General features: G+C 39.3%; 1 protein-coding gene across 2 annotated transcripts in view; it reads right to left on the minus strand.

The window, feature by feature from the left end:
- Positions 1–1,434: 1,434 nt before the first annotated feature.
- KCNJ15 (potassium inwardly rectifying channel subfamily J member 15) overlaps positions 1,435–25,310 on the minus strand; it is a 62,923-nt gene continuing 39,047 nt past the window's right edge. For both annotated transcript variants that reach the window (XM_077278933.1, XM_077278934.1), the window contains exon 2: positions 1,435–6,378. In XM_077278933.1, the coding sequence (XP_077135048.1) occupies positions 5,232–6,378 (1,147 nt within the window). In that variant the 3' untranslated portion in view covers positions 1,435–5,231. The remainder of the gene's footprint in view (positions 6,379–25,310) is intronic.

The following is a 25,310-nucleotide window of genomic DNA, read 5'->3' on the forward strand; positions in this document are numbered from 1 at the left end:
GACTAGGTTATTTTTCACCTAAGTGGTGAAAAAAAATTCCAAACTTTGCAAAAAACAAAACAAAACAAAATTGCGCCATTTTCCGATACTCGTAGCGTCTCCATTTTTCGTGATCTGGGGTCAGGTGAGGGCTTATTTTTTGCGTGCCGAGCTGGCGTTTTTAATGATAGCATTTTGGTGTAGATACGTTCTTTTGATCGCCCGTTATTGCATTTTAATGCAATGTCGTGGCGACCAAAAAAACGTAAATCTGGCGTTTCGAATTTTTTTCTCATTACGCCATATAGCGATCAGGTTAATGCTTTTTTTTTATTGATAGATCGGGCGATTCTGAACGCGGCGATACCAAATATGTGTAGGTTGGTTTTTTTTTTTATTGATTTATTTTGATTGGGGCGAAAGGGGGGTGATTTAAACTTTTATATTTTTTTTATTTTTTTCACATTTTTAAAAACTTTTTTTTTTTACTTTTGCCATGCTTCTATAGCCTCCATGGGAGGCTAGAAGCAGGCACAGCCCGATCGGCTCTGCTATGCAGCAGTGATCATAAGATCGCTGCTACACAGCAGATTTGCAGGTGTGCTGTGAGCGCCGACCACAGGGTGGCGCTCACAGCCACCGGCAATCAGTAACCATAGAGGTCTCAAGGACCTCTATGGTTACCTTCCTGACACATCGCCGACCCCCGATCATGTGACGGGGGTCGGCGATGCGCTCATATCCGGCCGCACGGCCGGATGCGGTAGTTAAATGCCGCTGTCTGAGTTTGACAGCGGCATTTAACTAGTTAATAGCGGCGGGTGATCGCGATTTCACCCGCCGCTATTGCGCGCACATGTCAGCTGTAAAAAACAGCTGACATGTCGCGACTTTGATGTGCGCTCACCGCCGGAGCGCACATCAAAGCGGGGGTCCCGACATGTGACGTACTATACCGTCACATGTCGGGAAGGGGTTAAAACAAATAATGTGTCATCTTTAGAAAGTATTTATGCTTACTTATTGCCCCCTTCGGAAAAACTTATGACCCCTGAATGCCCGCTCCAAAAGTAATAATGCCACTTTTGCACCACCTTGACCTAATCTGAGCAGCTGGTTCCACAGGCGGCTCATGGCAGGGTTATCATTGCGCTTCCTGCACCGGGACGCTGACGTCTAGTTGGTTGTGGGCCGAAGGATGACATTGGCATATAAAATGGGGAATGGTGGAATGGTGGCCTCTACCCAAGATTCTACCTGATTTGGGTCACCAGAAGACCAGGACATGTGCACTGCCCCGGCTATTCGGTGCTGCGGCACCAGTGCTACGCCACTGGCAGACATTAATTCCTAAGCTGAAAGGAAAGTAGAAAAAGTTAAGCTCCCGATTCCTAAATATCATTTGTAGATGTTAGAATGTAATTAATTACAAACGATAGACTTTTCTCCAAGATATTAAATATTTCAAATTTAACATTTATTATTTGATCAGTGCAGAACTTACACATTTTGCAATAATACATTGACATCGAAAAAAAAAATATTCAATTTTAGACTTTACATTCATTATTAGTCCGCCACCTTTTTACAGCAATATACCAACATGATATAAGAAATAAGGTGAATTTAATGTATCATTTATAAAAAATATATTTACAGAGATTTAAGAGCAAATTCTTAAACATTAGCAGCCGATCAGATTTCCTACTGATCACAACAGTATTTCACATCGAGCAGAAATTATACGGAGTCCTTTAGTGTATTTTATCATTTTGAAAAAAAAAATAGGAAATGAATTGAAGACTCTTATCCCTCTGACAGCACTTCTTGTCCCTCTGCTCAAACAGCTCGGTGTTATCAAAAGGGCACAGTTCCCCGGAGCAATCAATCATTTCTTTTTTTTACATTTTTATCCAAATATACCGTAACTTGTGGATTCTGATTTGTTGTTAAGAAGTTTAGCGTCTTTATTCTTTTTATTATTATTGTTATTTGTTCTAATTATTGTTATTAATATCATTATTATTCTTGTTGTTGTAACTCAATATTGCCGGAGCACAGAGAAAAATGTGTTTTCATTTCAAAGGCCTATTTGGTCCGGTTTGGACTCCTTCGCGAGACAGCCAACTACGAGCAACCACCTTGCCGATAACACTGATGAGCAAGCAATATCATATATTTTATTATTGAATTGAACCGATCCATTTTTGGGATCACAAAATTACTCCATTCCTTCCAATGGGGGCTACTTAGTAAAATAACTAATGGTTATGGCTGAGGAAAGACCTCAGCCTTGTCTCGATTGCCCAAAATGCATTTCAGACAGCATCGGCCAATATGGGATTTTTTTTCAGCCAATAATGCAGCCCGTGCTTATAAAAAAAATCCAAAATGTCCACGTTCATTAGTCAAATCTAACATTCCTTTATTTCACCGACACAGCAGACAATCAATCGTTATGGTCGAAATTTGCCATTTCAGACAACTTTTATCTAATGTTTATGGGCCCCATAATTTACCACCCGTAAACCATGCCTAACACAAAATTATGGGGTATGCCACTCCTAAACTTATTTTTTTCGCACCATGCAGCTTTATCAACTCTTTTCTTCAAAAGTTTAAATCAGTTTACTTCCCTTAGAGTCTTCTACAGGAAGTTTACTTCCAGTTGCCTAGCAACCACTTATCTTCCATCTGAGTGACTACCATTTCAGTACCTGTTGCTACAATATATGAACTTTAACCCCTTAAACATTGGGCCATTTTTAATTTTTGTGTTTTCCATTTTTTCCCCTCCCTTTCTTTTAGGAGCCATAACTGTTTTTATTTGTCCATCACTATATCCATATGAGGGCGTCATTTTTTTATGGTATGAGTTTTAAGTTTTGAATGACGCCATTCACTTTTTGTAATCTATTAAAAAATGGGAAAAAAATCCATGTGCTGTGCGAAAATAGCAATTCTTTCATTGTTTTTTGAGGTTGGTTGATTTTTACTGCATTCAGTATGAAATATTAATGACCTGGCAGCGGGATTCTTCAGGTCAGTATGACTATGGTGATACCAAACTAATATTTTAGTGGTTGGAAAAAAAAAAAAAAAAGAATTGGGTTGTCTCGCCATTTTCTGAGGAAAAGTATTTTTTACTTTATTTTTATTTATATATACGCCATTCTGATTGAGTTTTACTGCATTTTTTGCAGTGAGGGCAACAACTCAAAAAAAAGTAGCTTTCGTGTTACCAGCAATTAAATGGTTAAACAGAAGTGATCGAAGGAAGCAAGATGCCGCCGAGTATGGTGCAGGCTCAGTTCCTGAGCCCGCCACAGACTACATAGCGGAATTTTGTGCGGTTTATGGCAGGTGAAAATACTGGGATTCAATTGATCACAAAATCACATAGGTTCAGTTTTCAGGGAGACATGAAGTATGGTGTTCTTCCCTGGAAATCAGGGGATATGCATACAAAACCTAATCTATGTGTATATAGTGTACAATGTTACCATTCCGCCTTATCTAGACTTTCAGAGCTGTCATTAACTTAACAAACGTCTCATAAAAAATGAGATGACCCTGTTTACTCTGTCCCAGTCTAAACAGTAAAGCAGGTAAGTGAGCTAGAGAAAGCATCAAAATGTAAAAAAAAAGGATGAATACAATTAAAAAAAAATGTGACGTAACTAATAATGTTATGCTTTTTCCTTTCATGAATTAAGGGAGAAAAAAGAAGTGGGAGAAGGTGCAGTGACAAGAGACAATGTTTGGCGTACACGATCTGTGTACTTAGGGGACGACTTGGGGGGTGATATATCTGATATACATAAACATACAATACCATTCATAGTAAAATATTTATTGCACAAAGAATATTTCAACATTTTTCAGGTTTTATATTAGCATTCCTCCCCACAAGCATTTGGAACTTTGATATATATATATATATATACGGTATATATATATAATTTTTTTATTTTTTTTTAGTATGTTGTTATTTTTTATAAACAGAAATTTTTGTGTTCCTCAGTGGTTTGGCAGATGTTTATTCATATTATATATAAAAATTGCTCTCCATTGTTATAATACAAGTCATTGCTTAAATTATTATATACAATTCATACCTAAAATTGACAATAACACAATAGAGAGAGATGTTTGGGGGTTTTTTTTTGCTGTTTTTGTAAGCCAAGTATCCCAACTACTATGCTGTTAACATTACAGAATTGCGAAAGGGCAAGAACCCCTCAAAAAGAAAGTGGATACCTCCTTGAGTACTTATTCCACAGGCTGAGAACCTAGTACATAGCGAGATGATTCATCTCAGATGAGATGAGGGCCTTATAGGTCCATCAAAACCTTTATGAAACGAGACAGATTATAGGTTAATCCTTTTGTATTAGTTTGAAAATCAACATTGTTTAGTATTTTAGATTTTTAATTTGATCTTTGGTCTTATGTACATGACAAAGTCAAGATCAGTAACCCTAGACCTTGAGTTGTAGAACATGGAGTCCTCACGGTTACTTATTGCAAAGTCGAAGGCACCTAATGTTGTGTACAGTGCCACCAAATGATAGTATACATTATTTGTATAAGAGAATACTTGATAATAACTTATTTCATGGAATATTTCACAGTTTCCTATTTACAAGGAATCCAAAAATAAAACTCTGTAGGCACCACAGAATGGTGGAAAAACCAACACAGAAGAAAAACAAGTTCTGTGTGTATGAAATTAGCCTCATAGACCCATGTTTTTTGTATTATGGATCAATACAATACAAATCTGTAATTCATGTATGTCCATAAGGACTAAGCTTATCCAAATGCAACCAATCCCAGGCTTTGTATGGTGTCTCGGAGAATATCTATCGTTCAGCATTACAGCGCCATAGACAAGCATTGTGTTGCATCATGTCTCCATCCAACACCCTACAATATATCCATAATATTGCATGTAGTGGAAAATACCACAATGTTTTTTCTCAAGAATTCCATAAGAAATTATAAAAACAAAACAAAAAACTTTACACCATTGGATATCCATGGGTACCATACAACATGGATCCATAATATGGCATGAGACCTTAGTAGGTCTTCAAGTCTACAAATTGATCTCTTCTCCAAAATTTCGAATTAAAAAAAGTTCAATAAAATAATTAAAAACAATTCCAGAGATGAGTCACTAGTCTGGACGCACAATAATGATAAAAACCCATCCTCCATAGTCAGGTGAAATCCAACGTCTAGACGTGTCAAACATCACTTTGCATTGACACCCCATTATAATGTTCTCTTTCCCTCTCTTCTTGCTTCCTTAATTCCTCTTCCAACCTTTGCTTCTCAAAATTTGAAAAGACTATTTTTTTTATCTCCACACTCTTCCTTATTTTATCAAAATTACTAAAATCAGCAACATATTTCCCTTGTTGAGACAAAGAGACAACGGGAACAAATTCATAACCCCAGTGGATCTCATCTGGAAGGTAAGATGTTCGAGTTTGGCAGACCACACTGGTAGATTCCACGGTGGCATTGAGAAGAACGACAAGTTCAAATTCTTTCATCTTTATGTTTTCAGCAGTGAGATCCCTTAATGGGCTATTTTCATCAAGGACGTGGTAGAAGGTTAATGGCAAGATTAAGAAGGGACTTTCAGATGAAGAGTCCACATGGAAACTCATGTTGGCTTGTTTGAGTAGGATCTTCTCCCCTTCTTTGGTTTCATATGAATGAAGAAGCTTTCCATAGAGTTGACATTGTATTAAAAGACTCTTCCTCATGTTTGCCACCTGTACCACCAAACACATTTTTCCATCATGTTTTGTAACAACTGCTTTATTGCTAAATTTTATAGTCTCAGCACGCTTTTTTGGTCTGGCAATTTTGGCAAGGAAAGTACCAGTGATAAATATTTCAATCAATGTGGTTAGGACCAACTGTGCTACGAGCAAGATTATAGCCACTGGGCATTCCTCAGTTATAAACCGAAACCCATAGCCAATTGTGGTCTGTGATTCCAGAGAAAACAAAAATGCACCAGTGAAGGAGTCTACGTTCATTACACAAGGAGTGTGGTTGGAAGTTGGGTCTGCACGGACATCTCCATGGACGATGGCAATGATGAAATAAATGACTCCAAAAAAACACCATGTCAAAAAAAAGGTTGCGGCAAACAAAGTGAGTTTATACCTCCATTTCATGTCAATCACAGTCGTCCATAAGTCTTGAAGGTAAAGAAAAAAGACTCCATCCACTTTGTCAATTTTCACATTGCTGTGGCCACTTTTTGATATCACCCTTGGTCTGTCTGGCCTAACTTCAGTTTGAATATCTCCACCCACCAATGGTTGGCTGGATGTGTCAGAGTGGGTGATGTCCATGGTCAGCTCTGGATTAGTCCTGAAAGAAGAAAAAAACACAATGTAATTGCAAAAATATGAATTTATTTAAGAAAAACAAGGCCGTGGCTACCTAGCGTCACAAGGCTGCCGCTGCCCACAAATCCCAGATGGTGCCACATTTCAATGTTTTCTTATGGCAAAACCTTGCAACTTGTCTTAAAAAATTTCCATTACTGTCAATTTGTGATTGCTATAAAATGAAAAATAAATTGTAGGTGTCACCATAAATTATAGATTCTGAAATGAACTTTTCCTTCCTCCTTTCCCCTTTTCCTCCTTATTTTCTCCTAAACCCACTCACCCCAATGATTGTTTTCCAATCAACGGTAGAGTTGAGCAAAATGATTCGCAGATCCCTAGTCTAGGGGCCACATTAGAATTCAGTGTCCCGGTGGGCCAGAAAACTGGGATCCTCCTGTGGTATCCCAGCCCCTCTTCTGATTGGTAGACCCCATGAAGTCAGTACGATGCGGAGTGATGTATGTATGACATAGCGGGGCCTATTAATCAGAAGAGGTACCAAGGATGTAACTGGCAATAGGAAGATTACTATGCTCTGGTCTGGTGGCCAAAGACTGCAGCTCAAGTCACTACACAACTATATTAACATACTCGGCCACTTGGGATGCCATGTTTTGTCCATCTCCACTTTTTTTTTTTTGCTAAACCGTGAAGTGAGACTTCATACTGCCTCATCTGTCAGAGGTACTTTTTCTGTGTCGCCCACCTGTCTCCAGACTCAGTACCAAGGACGGAGGAGCAATATCAGGCTAGGAGGAGAGTATAGCTTTTTTTATTTCTTACACCACCGGGAAGTCCATTAATTTTATGTATTAAAGTGGGGGGGTCAACCCTTCAAATACAAAAATAATAGTCCGACAAATCCTTCTTCAATTTCACTTTAATTTAAATCCTATTTCATCTCTTATTTTAATAAAAATTGAGAAGCATGTCAAGAACTTTTTATGTGTCTCAGAAGTTCAACCACGTCCCCTTTCTTGATCTCACAAACATTTGTCTAATTGTAGGATAACTGGCTGCAGCAGGGGCCTCCCCCCTTTTCCATATCTGCAGTTAGATAAAATAGATTGTTAAGCCCTACGCTCTTGGCTACAATCTGAAGATGGGACTGAAGAACAGGACATTATACCATGAATTCTATTCTTTCGACAAGACTGACTGTTTCAGGATTAGGCAGAAAATGTTGCAAACTAACAAAACGGTAGGGTTTCTTTTAGGGAATAGCAGTAAACTCCTTGATGTTGGCGACCGTATCGTTTTTTTGTTATGCTTTATTTGTTAAGTTTCTAATATGGATAACTACTTTCAAGTTACTGTATTCGTTATTACATATACCATATATACAGGTACTTGGATTGATAACTCCCCAGATTATGCACTCATGGCGAAACATCAATTACCTTTCAACATCCTCATCTAATAAGATGTTGTACCATTTCTCACAATATTTTCCTCCCTATTTCCAACATGATTTTTCTTTTCTTACGAGAAAGCACCGTCTTGACTTTCTACATCATACCCCAAATTCTTACATGCCCAATTCTCAAGAGTTCCTCATACAGCTCATTTCTAAATCAATACAAGTACTTACTGGCCTGCGCAATACTTTATTCAGGTCACGAAGACCTCGAGGGCAGATACCTCATCCTGTATCTTGAATTAGGAAATTTCAAAATATGTCTATTTAACCTCTTAATATCCTGCGCTGCTCCAACAAGCTGGTGTACTAATATTGTGCACTCAGACAGAAGCGGAGCCCACACCATCACTTGCAATACACGTGTATTATTAATGTTATCTTAGACATCAGGAGATTAGATGATTATGGCCATTTAGTCAAAACAAGGTGTGAAAAATTAAAAAAAAAAATGTAAACAAACTCTAAAATAACATTCTTGAAAAAATTCCTTTATTTGTCAGAAAAAATGAAAAAGTATATATACCGTAATTGTATTGCTATATTGGCATGGACCTGTGTGATAAAATAAATATATTATTGATCTCATCCAGTGTGATAAAGTTTAAGTTTATACGTTCAACAGAATAAAAAGGTGGTGATCAAACAAATAATATGCGCCCAAAATGATAATAAAGATCACAAATCATCCTGCAGAAATAAAACAAGCTCACAAACAACTCCAGTGGCGGAAAAAAAAATGATCTAGATATTGGAAGGCTGAGACACAGAAACAAATTATTTAAAAAAATTAAATTCGATACATTTGGTATTAATTAGTAATGGGAGAGCCTGAACAGTAAAATTTGGGGTCCATATCAAACATGTACCAGTGTCTGTGCACGGACCTCAAACACGGATTTATCCATGAAGTCTGTGTTACTGTTCGGGTTCGGCAGCCCGAACTTCGGATGTTTCCAACGCTGTCACGCAGATGACAGCGTGGGAAACAATGGATGTTCGGGCCTCCCATTCGTCTAAATGGGGTCCAGGTTCAGGTTCAGATGCCATTTTGGTAACCGAAACAATTTTTTTTTTTTGTAAATGACCTCAACATCAATGGGTTCGCTCATCAGTAGTATTAATGCAGAATTCATGACATTTAGATCACACGCGAACATTGTAAAAGACCAAAAATGGAAGAATTGTTGTTGTTTCCTACTCCATCAAAAACAAATTAAAAAGTATACATTACATAAGTACATTATATATACTCTTAGCCTTTATTGATTAACACGTCTTTTATTTTATTATTCCACCTTTTATGTAACGCTTAGATGACTGTTTGATTATTACATACTTGCACTTCCCTTCTTGCACAAGGGATTGTGTCCAATCCTTCTCTTTTTTTCTATGCGCTTCCTTGTAATTTAAAGATGGCAATAACCCAATAAACACTTAAGAATATAAACAAGAATTGATCTTATGATTAAATCAAACAGAGAATTTCCAGTCCTAATAAAAACTCTAGGGGAGCCAAGCATGGGATCAAAATAACAAATTAAGCAATACTCACCTGTGGTCACTCTTGTGGATCTAGTACAGGCCGATTCGGTGGTCTGTTCCAGATGGAAGCCACGGTGTTACCGTTCGGAAGACTACTGACGTACTGTGATCTAGTAGCTAGGAAGAGCTCGTCAGTAGATTATTTTTTTCTGATGACAAGAGGTTGTAGTTCTATGAACGCTGCAATCACAGGTCACAGTAGTGGTGGGATAGTAGAGGGTTCATGACATGGCTTCCAGTTTGGCGCAGACCACAAGAGCACCAGGTTCTGGATCCATGGGGGTGACAGCAGATGAGTATACATCAATTTGTTATTTTCTCTCTATGCATGGTGCTTCTGCAGTTATTAGTGTGGCCATACCATCCCTTAAAGTCTACTACTTACACCAAAAAAAGGCAACCGTCCATATTGAAGGCTATGGAGGACTCACAAGTACACGCAGACTCTTTCTTCTTCAACCCTCTCTCCTTATCTTCCATATTTGGCATTCTGGTATATGTTACATCCATAGTCTTGTACCTTTATCAATTTTGGGTTACGGCCACCATAAAAATTAGACAATAGTTGTCCAAACCAGATAACTGGACTGACGATCTAAAGCCCCCCAACAAACAGCTGTCGACTGAACGACGGCTCATCGGATTGTACGGCTGGCAGTTATCTCGACTGACTCTGCCATACCATGTCGAGTGCTCCTGTGTTCTGTAAGAGAGAGACCTCTCTGGTGGTCTATTTCTAGAGAACAAAAGCTGTCATCTGAGCCTGTACACATTGGACTGTTGACCGAACCCGTCGATATCGGCAAGTTCAGTCAACTTTAGTCTAATGGGTATGAGAGGCTTAATCCTCACGATTCTCCACCAACAGATGATGTCAGGGGGAGATAAGGTTTGGGAAGTTTTAATTCAAGCGCCCAATCCTTTTGTTCTACAGGCAGCTTCCAGATTGGGCAGCTTCCAGAAAAATCTGGAAGCTTGGTACACCACTCTCACCATAGAGAATACATTATCTCTTATCCAAGTGCATGGGGGCATTTGGGAAAGACAGTTGTCAGCCAATAGCTATCTAAGGTGTATGGGCTCCATAAGGCTGTAACCAAGAAAAGGAAGACCCACATGAGCCGATAACTAAGGATGCTGAAGAAGGTCCAAGATTTCTAGAAGAACCTTTTATAAATGTTTTATGTTGATCCAGATCCAGCTAAAGGTTTGTTTACCAATAGGCATATACTTTCCGATCAGTGGTGGTTTATTAGCCTGTTTACACAAGCAGTTGGCGCTCAATGATGTGCACTGAACGTTCAATAATAGTATCAGTAATTCCATGCACACAGATTGCCATTATTCTCAGCAACACAAAGTTGTGTTTACACAGGACGGTGCAATGGTGCTGCCGAGAACCATGATCTTTTGTGGAAAAGGTAATTTCACCCAAGGGATGAGCATTTTGCTCATTCATTGGGTGATCGGCAGCCTGTTTGGACTGCAAGACAATCCTAAGAATCTTTTCCCCGCCATTTTACTGTATACTATAGTCTGGCACTTGTGCTGTCTTTTCACCTTATCTACAATCTCTTTCAGGTAAGACAGTAAAATGTCACTAAGTGAGGATCAGTGCCTTACCCGCAGCCTATAGACATCTGGAACTTCAGTTCAGTTCTCATACAATCCAGTCCATCTCTGGTTTCCTTCAGGTTCAGGAGACATGCAGGCATTTATGGTCCTGTCAGCTGAGCTTTACATCGCAGATCTTATTACCTGACACTGGTAAAGGGCCATTAAACATGGACACATAAAAAGCTATATTGACACCAAGGAACTGGAGGTGGGGTTTAAAAAAAAAAAATTAATGCCTGAAAACAAATAGGTGGGAAGGTGCAGTGATCTGTTTGTACATAGTGCTTGGTTTGGACAGTGATTTGCCTTTAACTTCTATCTCATATTGCCTAATCCTGAAAAAAAAAAATGGATATAGAGCTGGTTCATTAGACCCACAAGTTAAAATAATTCTACCCCAAAATGTTCATTTTTGTGCATTCGTTTTATTCTTCCTTTTCTTCCAAGAGCCATAACTTTTTTTTAAACTTCGTGTCCACCTAGTTTTACAGCTTTTTTTTTTACTTTATAAAGTTTCAAAAAAATTGAAAAAAATTCAAGTGTGGTGAAGTGGTGAAAATTGCAATGATACCATTGTTTTTTTCAAATTTTGCTTTTACTTAGTTCATTGTGCAGTAACAAAAAAAAAAGGTTTGGTACATGATTCTTCAGATCAGCACGATGACAGCGATACCAAACTCGTACAGTTTTTTTTATATTTCAGTGGTCAAAATTTTTTTTTTTACATTTTTCTGAGACCCGTAACTTTAAAAAAAAAAGAGTTACGAGTCTCAGAAAAATGTAAAAAACAATTTTAACCACTGAAATATTAAATAATTGTAGATGGAGCTGTGTGAAGGTTTATTTTTGCGAATCCTGCCAATACAGTGCTCAAATAATACCAACATACAGTGACCAGATAACAGCTAAGTACATCAAGTTATCTAACAATTGTGCTATATTATTATTATTATTATTATTATTATTATGACATAGTCATCAGCAGCAGCTGTAAGGATATCTGAGATGCCCCCTTGATCTCGGTAGGTTGAGTTTCCTAGAAGGACAAATTTATAAACTTTAGAATTTGGTAGCATGGGGACCTTTATATCCTATCTCAATATGCAGTAGGTGTAATAATAATAATATTAGCAAATACCTCCAGTTAGAAATTTAGTTTAGTTCTTCTGATTCACTATGTCTCTTTCCCCATGTGTAGGGCATTGCAGTAGCTTAGATATCCATGGTTACGACCTTTAACAGCTAACTGTCACTATATGAGTGGTCATAACCATGGATACCAAAGCTATAGCAATGCCCTGCACATGGGGTAAGCAACATAGTGGGGAAAGCAGAGTACATTAGCACAAAAGTTTGATAGCTTTTTAAAAAGTAATGCATAAAGATTCATGAATCGAGGGCCAGCAAAAACCATGCTCACAATGAGGAACATTAAAAAAAAATTGAAAAAAAATAGGGGCACACGTAAATGAAATAGATTAAAAAAAAAAGTGCAACTTAAAAGGAGAATTTAAATATAAAACAGGTGTAAATATAAAAACAGGTTAAAAATACTGAAAACTAGATAAATAACATGCGTGAATGCAGTAATCAATCAGGGACAGCATCTTTACTAGAAAATATGGAACTACTCCAAATACATGACCCATTGTCTACACTGTCATCCAATATTACATTGACTGATCCCTATAAAGTAGCTGGATATTCAGTCATCACCTCGGCTTTATATTACACCATTTGTATGGACAGCTGTAGTATCTTTGGCCATAAGACATATTTGAAGAAGCCATGATTCTAGCAGATGTCTTGTAGAACCTGCCAGGAACCTGCAGTAACCCTGAGTTCATCTGTCGAAAAGTACACAGAGTAGGAGTTGAAGATTACCTGCATTGAACTAAACCTTTCACACCATCTACAAAATGACCAGTGTACCCAAATCTAATTGGAAACACCCCAACGTGTATTGTAGGCCGTAACTACCGAAATACTGAGATATTGGCCAAATGGCCTCCAATGAAAGCTTCTCTGAGCTAGTGACACACTGACCCTCTTGGCCAAGTGTCCTCCAGACAAAGTTTTAGCAGCTGGTCTGCTGCCGAGCCCCAGTTCTATATGATGGCTCAGGTACCTAATGCTTGGATCGATAGAGGAAGATCTGGCAGAGATAGCTGGAGATTGTGCGCAGTTTCGCCTACAGTTCTAGAACTTAAATTGTTAATATTTTACTATCCAAGAGATATTCCCAGAGAAACATGCTCAGGGCCAAATCAAGCCAGATGTTCCTGCTTGCTAGTAACTAAGTGGCAAAATGTTGTACTCTATCACTTCTATTTAAAACATCAGCAGAAATTCACAAAATCATTTACAAAATAAGCAGAGCTTTAGGCCATGTCCTGTCTTCAGGTTGAGGTGACAACATTGGTTCGGGTGTTGTCGGAGAATTGTGCCACCAAGGTGTTGATATAAGGGCATAGAGATGTTAAATAATAGAATGACTTTGGTGCCAAGGAAAGGAGGCAAATGTGTCTGATGCCTAGAGGACTAAGGATCTGGTAGGTTTGAGCTTGACCATCATGAATGTTGCTGGCCTGGAGGCTGTAGTGAATGTGTCCATCGTGAGAAAGATGGTGGGCTGGAGACCTAGGAAAAGTGTAACAAGAAGCCAATGGAAGTGCTCTATGGTAGGTCAACTAAAGTGCTTTTGGGGGACTCATATGTGAGAGGTGCTATTGTGGTGTTGAGTAGAAAAGTCTGAAGAATATCACCAGGGAGTAGATGATGACCGACAGAGTGGTAATTCGAGAAGTGCCTTAAAGGCAATCTGTGAGTAGGATCAACCCTCCTAAGCTGTCTGTATGGGAATGTAATTCATAAAAAAAATGCGATCCAATGTCTTATTCCAGACAAATCAACATTTTTTTTAACATATAAATTTGCAGTTTAGATCTATGTGCCTGACACAGATCTCCCTGAGAATCTGCCTCCAGACCTTATTTTAAATGATGGAGGGAGTTACCAGTGTGAAACATGGGCATCAGGAGAGCAGATTGTCAGTCATTACATAGTTCATGTCCTTTCATTTAAAATAGCCTCTGGAGGCCAATTCTCAAGGAGATCTATGTCCGGCCCAGAGATCTTAACAGCTTATACACATATTAAGAAAAAATTGTATTTCTCTGGAATAAAACATCGGATCACAGATATCAAGTTATCATTTTATTCAGCTTCCTATGACCTACATGCCCATGTAGACGGCTTAGGAGGGTTGATCCTACTGACAGATTCCCTTTATGTTTTAGAAGTAGACTAGGTACTCCTCAGTACATTAGTGCCTTTATGACATGAAAATTAATGTTCTGTGTTCAACGCTTGCAAACAACCTACCACCAGCCACCACCACTTAAAAAACTTCTTAATTGATGGGTAATTTATCACCAACTAAATGTTCCCGAAGTGCAAGAATACCAGAAAAACTGAGATCTGCCTTGGTTACTTAACTTGTTGGTAAGAGTCAGACTTACAGAATGTCACGTTGGGTGTCAGAAGGTGGGAAATTAGCCCAAAAGCCATGGAAAAGACTTCTGTTACCCAACACGACGGAATGTAAATTGGCAATATAGATAGGGAAATTTGACACTGGATACTATGCTGTGAGCTGTTACGCAAACATAGCATACAATACATAATTTTACCATACCTGATTATATTTCATGGGCTAAAGCTTGTTGCCCAGCAAAACAATGGGAATTAAATTGCTACGATTGAAAATTGAAAAGTAAAAAGTAAAATAGAATATTACAGCATATTAGATCAATGAAATGTAATCCTGGATCTCTGGTTTCTCTACAGGAAATACAGATATAAAAAGAGATAATCACGTCTGTTGTTGTTTTATTTTAGTCTTCAAACGACCTTTGTATACTGGGTGGCATATGTTGTTACATAACTTTATTGTTCCTTCTGTTTTATGCCTTTTTTTGCCCATGTAACTATTTCAGATCCGTAGTCTGCAGAGAAGCATTAAACTCCATAGCTGGCAATACGAATTACATAGGTCTAGGCTAAAGGAAAGATTACTGAACATTACAACTATCGTTAGTGTCCCCACCATACATGGGAATGCTCGACTCTACTGAGCTCTCCTGTTGTCTTCAGCGAGCCACTGCCAAGCTCTTCTGGCAGCAGCTTATCCCTGAATTAAGCAAAATGATCACCGCCTGAATTTAATATGGATCCTTCTCTCCCCCAACATCATCTGTCGGATGGAAGTCCAGGTCGCCATGCACATTAAATGATGGGTCAATCCCAACCAACTTTTGTCTAATGTGTATAGGCACCTTATGGCTGCAAACCGAGAAGAAAACAACTGAATGAAAAAAAGCTTTTACTACAAAAATGATCTGAACTATGACCCTTAAGAAAACCCCTTTCTTTTTGTCCTATTAAGACATTATAGTCAGGGAGTTCTCTTTTATAGATCCCCACTATAAGTCATGGATACTGCTATGATCTTCCAACATGAGTATACAAATACCACCTGTCGAGTGCCGCCTGTTTAGTTGGTTCCTAGTTTTATCTTTTTTTATGGAGGCCAACAAGCATGGACACCTTCATGGTTTCGTAAATGGGTTGATATACAGTTTTTCTAGATATTAGAGCAGTTTATGTCTTGGCAGACCCATAGCAAATCATGGTACTCTTCAAAGGAAGTGTTTTATAGAAATGGGAAAAAGTAGTAAAATGTAGACTGTGGTTTGCAGCTGGTGGTATGAAAAAGCAAGCGAACTAATGAAAAAAGAAGAAAAGAATAGACATCTTACTATCCCCTATCTCAGCTCTCCTCTACCCTAGAGCCATTATGGACTTGTCTTCCACAGTGGATCATTTATTGGGTTTACCATTTTACCATTTACCATTTTATTGGGTAACAAGCATAGTGTCCGACCTACAAGTACTCCAAGAATATCCACAATTTTGACTGATTCATTCGAGGTTGAAGCACCCCAACTGTTAACTAGAGAGCTTGGACATAACCTTAACACAATGTTATACACGCGGACTTCATGAAATGTTTACCAATATATACCCTTTGTTCATGTACCACCCATTAATCTCAACAGACTATACATAACCATTGGCCATCGACAAAGAGAACCTTTCCTACCATACATGATTGCCAGTAACCTGTGGCAATACGTTCTTCAAACATCAGAGACCATGGTCTAGACACTGGATCCCTTAACTTAGACTATTGAAAATATCATCAGAAATTGGACAAACCCCTTTTGCAATTTCTGCCCCCAGTTGGGGTAGCTTTAAAGACTTAAGATAAATGTGGTATAGAAACTATAGGCTAAGCACAAACAAAATGACTTGACTACTGATAGGCCTTCTGGGAAATATGTAATTGGATTTTATTTTCATCCTTCTAATCTCTGTGTGAATCATTGACTGCATCACACCAAGTCAAAGTTAATGAACACTTGTTTTTAAGTGACCTCAATTTACAGAGACGTGCGACTGTGTGAGTCATGGGATATCAAAAACCTGTAACCATTGCTTGACTGTGTCACCAATGTGTTAAGGTCTCGGTGTCTGTAAGGACGGTTTGTGGTTGCAACAGATTTGTCCATTACATAAGGCCAACTGTTTTATATACAAGATGTTACACAATTTCTTGAGTAAAACTTTATTGCAATTGGAAGGAAAATAATATCAAATAGTATGTTAAACTTGGAATTCGTACCGTGGTGCTGAAAGTCCTGTGTTTTTCTGAAGGTGGATATGGATTGTGAGGAACAAATTTGCCACCTCTCATCTGTTAAGGATGGTGTATAAAATTGAAGGATAGTAGAGGATTCTCGTATAGGAACGGCGCAGGAGTACATTGCTCCAACATTTAGTGACAGTGGCTCTCTATAAAACCCCTGACTGGTGCACCATTATACCATTACTTGCGAACCACGGTAAAGATTTGAGTATTCATTGCCATGTAGTCTTGTAGACCTTAGGAAGTTGGTCACTAAAGTTTGGAGAGTCTCCGCGCAGCTACCCAGGTCGCACATATGGTGTGCCCACTAAAGTTATACACTCACCGGCCACTTTATTAGGTACACCTGTCCAACTTCTTGTTAACACTTAATTTCTAATCAGCCAATCACATGGCGGCAACTCAGTGCATTTAGGCATGTAGACATGGTCAAGACAATCTCCTGCAGTTCAAACCGAGCATCAGTATGGGGAAGAAAGGTGATTTGAGTGCCTTTGAACGTGGCATGGTTGTTGGTGCCAGAAGGGCTGGTCTGAGTATTTCAGAAACTGCTGATCTACTGGGATTTTCACGCACAACCATCTCTAGGGTTTACAGAGAATGGTCCGAAAAAGAAAAAAAATCCAGTGAGCGGCAGTTCTGTGGGCGGAAATGCCTTGTTGATGCCAGAGGTCAGAGGAGAATGGGCAGACTGGTTCGAGCTGATAGAAAGGCAACAGTGACTCAAATCGCCACCCGTTACAACCAAGGTAGGCCTAAGAGCATCTCTGAACGCACAGTGCGTCGAACTTTGAGGCAGATGGGCTACAGCAGCAGAAGACCACACCGGGTACCACTCCTTTCAGCTAAGAACAGGAAACTGAGGCTACAATTTGTACAAGCTCATCGAAATTGGACAGTAGAAGATTGGAAAAACGTTGCTTGGTCTGATGAGTCTCGATTTCTGCTGCGACATTCGGATGGTAGGGTCAGAATTTGGCGTAAACAACATGAAAGCATGGATCCATCCTGCCTTGTATGGAGCATCTTTGGGATGTGCAGCCGACAAATCTGCGGCAACTGTGTGATGCCATCATGTCAATATGGACCAAAATCTCTGAGGAATGCTTCCAGCACCTTGTTGAATCTATGCCACGAAGAATTGAGGCAGTTCTGAAGGCAAAAGGGGGTCCAACCCGTTACTAGCATGGTGTACCTAATAAAGTGGCCAGTGAGTGTATATTAGAGATGAGAAAATTTATTTATAACTGAATTTGTTACTAATTTCCCCCCACAATTTGGATTTGCCAGAATCTACATTTTTTGGTTATTCAATGTGCGTGAATTCCAGGAGAACAGTGGCCTGACATTTTGATGGAGTCTAAGAGCCGGGAAGGAGTTAAAAAAAAATCTTGTATTCACCTCTCCTTGGCCCTTTCCTTATCTCTCCTCCCATGACCAGTCATCCAACTGGCTCCTCTGTCTTCCGTTTTTGGCCTTGTATCTTGTTCTGTTTCCAGACCTTCAGCACTACTGCTCTTCAGTAGGCCCCACGTGGGACGTGATGCTCATCACTGATGTTAATCCAGGTATTGTGCCTGTTCTGTTGATGTATGGCACAATGTATGTCATTAATGACAGTGCAGGAGGCCCAGAAAGAGAAGTCAATAGAATACAGAAAAGATAATAATTGGAAGACAATCAGAAGACCAGTTGTGTAGAAAGGACTAACCTTTTTAAACCCTTTCTGGGAAGATTCCATTTGCCCAACTTTATTTTAAGCAAATCAGATTTCCGGGTCGAATTTGAGTAGATATGTCGAATTTCATCCGTAGATTACCATTCAGGATGTATTTGCCAAAAGCTCCAACAATTGTCATGAAACCTTCAGGTCCAAATATCCCCAATCCACTTCCCACTAACTATCGAAGAGAAAGGACCAAATTGCAGACACCAAATTGGGATCCCAATGTGTTTCTGAATTATATCACTCATAGTAAGAAAAAGAGGCTGCTGCTCTTGTTACATTTTCAGACCTTTGCATCATTTTTTTGGTTCCTCTTTTCTAAATGTATTTTCTCCACCCAATATCACCAGGAATGGGACAAGGAATGGACACCTGTCTGCATGTGCCCCATAGCTGCCTCTATGGTACCTAACCCAATGGTCCAAGGATTGGGTTCTGTGGTGGCCAAAAAATAAAACGTTTAATCCATCTATGCGCACTGCTTCCCTGAGGTATGCTTGGTTCAAGGTCTTTAAGATCATAAATTCAGTTTTATGAGGTTGATGCTGATATGTTTAACATTAGAATTATTTTTCTGGGTAAATTCCCAATATGTAACCCATGATCTAAAAATGGTTGTGCAAAAGTGGAAATTCCCTCGAACGTAACTATAGTATGACTACCACAAGACTTGGATCAGACTGTAAAGCTAGAGTAAGTAAACTGAGCCCCTTTAGCAAGATTTTGTATGGACTCTGTTAGAGGATTCGGAATTAATAGAAGATTCATCATCCGTAACACTTGGCCAAAGTTGAGAACAATTACAAAGAGGGTCTTTTATTCCGGAGGACCTGTCCTGTCTTGAATGTGAATGGACACTTAGTAATGCTTGATATCACCTGTGATGGTGCTGCAGCAAAACTGAACACTTCTAAGTTTCCCACAAATTAAAGCAGGGAGACAAATTTTGATCAGCTGATCGTCAAGAGACCCTTCTAACAAATATGCATTGCATGACGTGGACCACCAGTGAAAAAGAAGTACTAAATAGCTATACAGTTAAGTACAGCGTTACTAAACCCAAATTCTGTTTCTCACATACAGTAATGTCCCACCCAAATTCCAATTCATGGTTCACCGATGGGCCAAGTTCATTCCTTTAGTGAAAATATATATAAAAAAATACCAGTGAATTTATTTTTTTTTTAGAGATGGTTGAAAGACATTTACCATTTATGCAAAATATGTGCTGGTGTAGATCAGTCTGAATTAAAGGATATGTATTTCATCAACAGCCCTCTGAAACTTTGTATGGAGGACGAGTCAGAGGAGCAGACAAAATAGAAGATGATGACCTACAAAAATACGACAAAAATAGCAATTATTTCTTGGAAGTCCAACCCTGACCTACATCAATACCTGAGCCCTGCACTTACATAATGTGATGCCATATGTGATGATGATTAGATTATGGGATTAGAATACAGCATCTGGAATAATTTTATGCAATCCGTGGGACATTTTGGCCTCACTCCTTCACAAAGTGTATTTTGGAGTCTACTACAACTAAGTTCAGAAGTTAAAAAGAACCCATTTACTACAAACACGTAACTTTATTTTACCCGGTGTAAATGCCGCTGTTCTCCTGAATCCGGCGTTGTTTTTCTTTTGTTCCTGCACCTCTTCATTCCTGAGACATGATCCCTTCTTCCTTGTATATAAATCTAGTCTTTTTATGCCAGGTAGGTACTGTGTTCCACTTTTTTTGTGGGTGTCTTCTTGAGGACCACACTCATTTGGTTATAAAGAAGAGATTTTATAAACATATATTTATAAGCTTTTTTGCCAAGTGGGCGTTGTTTTTCACTCTTTTTCTGGGCATTTTCTTGAGGACCACACCCATGTAGTTAAAAAAAATTATGAATATATAAGCTGGCGGTGAAACGCGCGTCGGGGTGAGGGGACGCCGAATGGACACACAGCACCTACATTATAGGTAATATCTTCATTCAGGATTTATTTCTGGGACTAGTATTTGACTTGCTTAAGGTAACGCTGATACTGTGATTTGCATCAGTCCCTCATTTTTACTGTTAGGTACAGGGACGTTATATTTATATTATATCGGTTCATTGCAGTATATATTATTAACCCTACATGGATAATGTCATATCTATGTGCCTTACATAATTATATCTTTAAGGGATATTATTGCCATTGCATTTTTAGTCCCAGGTCTAATTGATATACTGTATGTTAATCAGATAGCATTCAGTATTGTTAAATTTGCTTAGGATTTCTGTGGTGCCTCAAACTGCATCTTATAGGCATAGCAGTGTTATTGTGTCTGCATTATTACTGCTACTGTAGAATATCCCTCGTAACATTAACTTCAGCTTATTATTTGGTGTTTTCCTGTTTGGTGTCCCTTGACGGTAATCTTGCTTTTTAATTGGTTTTATGTATGACTAAATAAAAGTTATTTTTTATCCTTATTGCATTTGGGATCTCTTCATATGTCCATGAGTATTATGCAAGATGGGAATTTTGTGATATTGTGAGTAGAAGTGTCCCTCTTACTTTCTGGACACAGTGGTTGATAAAGTGGTGTCTAAATAGAATCCATTGAGACTAAAGTGCAAATGCTTAAGCCCAAAAAAATCTGTTCTAAATGGCTGAAGAGGCCTGAAGAAGTAAAGTAACGAAACGTGCGTTGGGGCGGCAGGTTTATACAGACAAGAGATAACCACATGGAAGTAATCCCATGTTACAGAGCCGTTAAGGACTGATTTTTTGCACTTAAGCTTTGGCACTTTAGTCTCAATGCCTCAATGGATTCTATTTATACGCCACTTTCCAAAGTTTATTATTAGGAATTTTTCCTGTTGCTATTAGCTCGATTGAGCGAGTGTTTGTCCTGATGAAGAGGTCCCGCGTGACCTCGAAACGCGTAGACTTTTAACCTGCTCCAATAAATGTTTTTATCGTAAGGATATGCCATCTCAGCAGCGCATGAGTGATACTTCTGTTCGTGCTTCTCTGATTCCTGTGGCTGTCCTCTCGACCGGTACATGCCGTTTGTGTCTTGCCATTTAGCAACTCAGCAAGGTGAGTGCATCTCGCCTTTTCCCTGATACCCAATTTTCAATGGATAAGACTCTGTTGCACTTTTTCTTTCCCAGTTTTTTTCGTATTTCTAGCATCTAACATTTGCCTTCTTTATTCTTTTCCAGTACTTGTCACACGGATGGTGCACACGGACACGGACATACGTCTTCCACATGGATGGTGCCACATAGGCACACGGATTCGGACCTCACCGGTAATGGTTTTTCCAATACCAGAAATATTCAGGACGTGTAACACAGGATTTGCCGGTTGATATTCCTGTAACAAGCTTTTATAGCAGTGTTCTGGTTTATGTTTTATTGCACGTCATGTAAAAAAAAAGTTAATCTGGACATAGTTATCTGGAGTGGCACTGGAAACTAAATGCTAAAGAAATTAATCATTCATTCTTGCGGTAAAATTAAAGACTAAGAAACTGAAATGATACCTGGGTGTAGGTTCTATGTAATTAAGTCTATTTTATTACTGTTTCATTTGACTGTCATTTTTATTTTTCAGGAATTTTTTCTTTTATTATTAGGTCAGAAAACGCCCTTCTTGGGTTAGAACTGGCAACTTTTGGGTATCAGCAATTTTAGGAATGTGGTTTTTACAACTCTGTCTGCTAAACTGAACACATTTTTTGAATATTTTTTAAAAATATTAATTAATATTTCCATTTCTGTGGATGATAATATGAGATGTGTCAGAATATTCTGCGTGGAAACACCCTGTTCTAGTCAAGAGAAAGTGGAGATGACTTTTTAAGAAAGGAAATCAGAGAAGACTTTAAAGGGCACTTTGAAGTGTCAAATTATATTTTTCTGTTCGTGAATTATAAAGAGGCAATGACCCTCAAAATTACAGCCTATAAAGAGGACCTGTCACCAGGTGAAAAGTGACCACTTTTTTGCTCCTATTTTATTCCCACTTTTCCCATTCCCATGCCTCTTTGTTTTTTTAAAAAATCCGCTGTACAATTCAAGAGAAAGGGAACTTTTGTATTTAGCGCTAATTTGTAATGATGTTTACTAAGGAGGAGTGTAAAAATTCAGAGCAACCTAGAGACACGCCCCCGAGGATTCTGTGAGCCACGCCTCCTTTGTAAAGAACATAAAAATGATCACTACATAGAAAGCCTCATATCTCTGGAACCGTATGGTGAATTTAAAAAAAAGACACTCGGGAGCAACGAGAATAAAATAAAGGCAAAAATTGTCCACTTTTCTTACCTGCCAACAGGTCATGTTGTGAATTTGGATTCTGGGCTCCCCCGGTGGCCGCTTGTGGAATTGGACTTGTCATCCTCTTTCCTGTTTCACCTGGTTCCATCAGTAGTGGGTGTCGCTATTTAAGCTCATTTCTCTGGTGGTTTCTTGCCGGTCAACAATGTTATCTGATGCCTCTCAGTGCTTGTTCCTGCTTCTAGACAACTACTAGTTAAGTTGGACTTTTGTCCATGTTTTGTTTTGCCTATTTGTTCCAGTTCACAGCTGAAGTTTTGTTACTGTGTCTGGAAAGCTCTCGTTGATCAGGGATTGCTACTCTGGCGTTATGAGTTAATGCCAGAGTTTAAGGTAATCTCTGGATGGTGTTTTGTTAGTGTTTTTCTGCTGACCATGAAAGTATACTATCTGTCTTCTGCTATCTAGTAAGCGGACCTCAAATTTGCTAAGACTATTTTCCTGCTGCGTTTGTAGTTTCATCTGAACTCACCGTCATTATATGTGGGGGGCTACTGTCTTCTTTGGAATATTTCTCTAGAGGTGAGCCAGGTCTTATATTTCCCTCTGCTAGCTATTTAGGTCTTAGGCCAGAGCTGGGCATCTAGCGATAAATAGGAAATGCTACCTGGCTATTTCTAGTTGCGCGGCAGGCTTAGTTCATGGTCAGTATAGTTCCATCTTCCGAGAGCTTGTCCCTCTATAGGCTTGCTATGATCTCTGCCTGCAGAGATCATGACAGTTTGACCGGCCCCTAAAGTGTTAAAGACCCAGGTTGAGAAAGGAGAGTTATAAGAAGTCTGCTGGAATTTTTTTTTTTTTTTTTTTTTTTCCTCCAGTCTGCCTTGCTGCAGTCTTTTTTCTCTCTCTCCTCCTAATCTCTGTATGCTCTGTGTGCACCTGACAATAATGGATCTCCAGAGTGTAACTGCGGGTTTGAATAATCTCATCACGAAAGTACAAAATTTACAAGATTTTGTGGTACATGCTCCGGTATCTGAGCCGAGAATTCCTTTGCCGGAGTTCTTCACAGGGAATAGAGCTAGCTTCCAGAATTTCCGAAATAATTGTAAGCTTTATTTGTCCCTGAAGTCTCGTTCAGCTGGAGACCCTGCTCAGCAGGTTAGGATTGTGATTTCCTTGCTCAGGGGTGACCCTCAAGATTGGGCCTTCTCATTGCCAGCAGGGGATCCTGCGTTACGCGATGTGGATGCGTTTTTTCTGGCCTTGGGCTTGCTTTATGAGGAACCTCATTTGGAACTTCAGGCAGAAAAAACTTTGATGGCACTATCTCAGGGGCAAGACGAAGCTGAGGTTTTCTGCCAAAAATTCCGTAAATGGTCTGTGCTTACTCAGTGGAATGAGTGCGCTTTGGCGGCAACTTTCAGAGAGGGTCTCTCTGATGCCGTTAAGGATGTTATGGTGGGGTTCCCTTTGCCTGCAGGTCTGAATGAGTCCATGACAATGGCTATTCAGATTGATAGGCGTCTGCGGGAGCGCAAACCGGTGCACCATCTGGCGGTGTCTATGGAAAAGACGCCAGAAAGTATGCAGTGTGATAGAATTCTGTCCAGGAGCGAGCGACAGAATTTTAGACGGAAGAATGGATTGTGTTTCTATTGTGGGGATTCTACTCATGTTATATCAGCATGCTCTAGGCGTACAAAGAAGCTTGATAAGTCTGTTTCCATTGGCACCATTCAGTCTAAGTTTATTTTGTCTGTAACCCTGATTTGCTCTTTGTCATCCATTGCCACGGACGCCTATGTTGACTCTGGCGCCGCTCTGAGTCTTATGGATTGGTCCTTTGCCAATCGTTGTGGTTTTAATTTAGAGCCTTTGGAGACTCTTATTCCTCTGAAGGGGATTGACTCCACCCCATTGGCTAATAATAAACCACAATACTGGACACAAGTAACCATGCTTATCAATCCGGATCACCAGGAGATTATTCGTTTCCTGGTGCTGTATAATTTACATGACGATTTGGTACTGGGATTGCCATGGTTGCAGTCTCACAACCCAGTCTTGGACTGGAGAGCAATGTCTGTGTTGAGCTGGGGATGTAAGGGTATTCATGGGGACGTACCTTTGGTTTCTATTTCGTCGTCCATTCCCTCTGAAGTCCCTGAGTTCCTCTCTGATTATCAAGACGTCTTTGACGAACCCAAGCTTGGGTCGTTACCTCCGCACCGTGAGTGCGATTGTGCCATAGATTTGATACCGGGTTGTAAATATCCAAAGGGTCGTTTGTTTAATTTGTCTGTGCCGGAACATGCTGCTATGCGGGAATATATAAAGGAGTCTTTGGAAAAGGGACATATTCGTCCATCTTCTTCTCCCTTGGGAGCTGGGTTTTTCTTTGTCTCAAAAAAAGACGGCTCTTTGAGACCATGTATTGATTATCGGCTTCTGAATAAGATCACTGTTAAGTATCAATACCCATTGCCATTGCTTACGGATTTGTTTGCTCGTATAGAGGGTGCTAAGTGGTTCTCTAAAATTGATCTTCGTGGGGCGTATA

This window comes from Ranitomeya variabilis (assembly GCF_051348905.1).
Source record: "Ranitomeya variabilis isolate aRanVar5 chromosome 1 unlocalized genomic scaffold, aRanVar5.hap1 SUPER_1_unloc_1, whole genome shotgun sequence".
In the NCBI taxonomy this organism is placed as follows: domain Eukaryota; kingdom Metazoa; phylum Chordata; class Amphibia; order Anura; family Dendrobatidae; genus Ranitomeya; species Ranitomeya variabilis.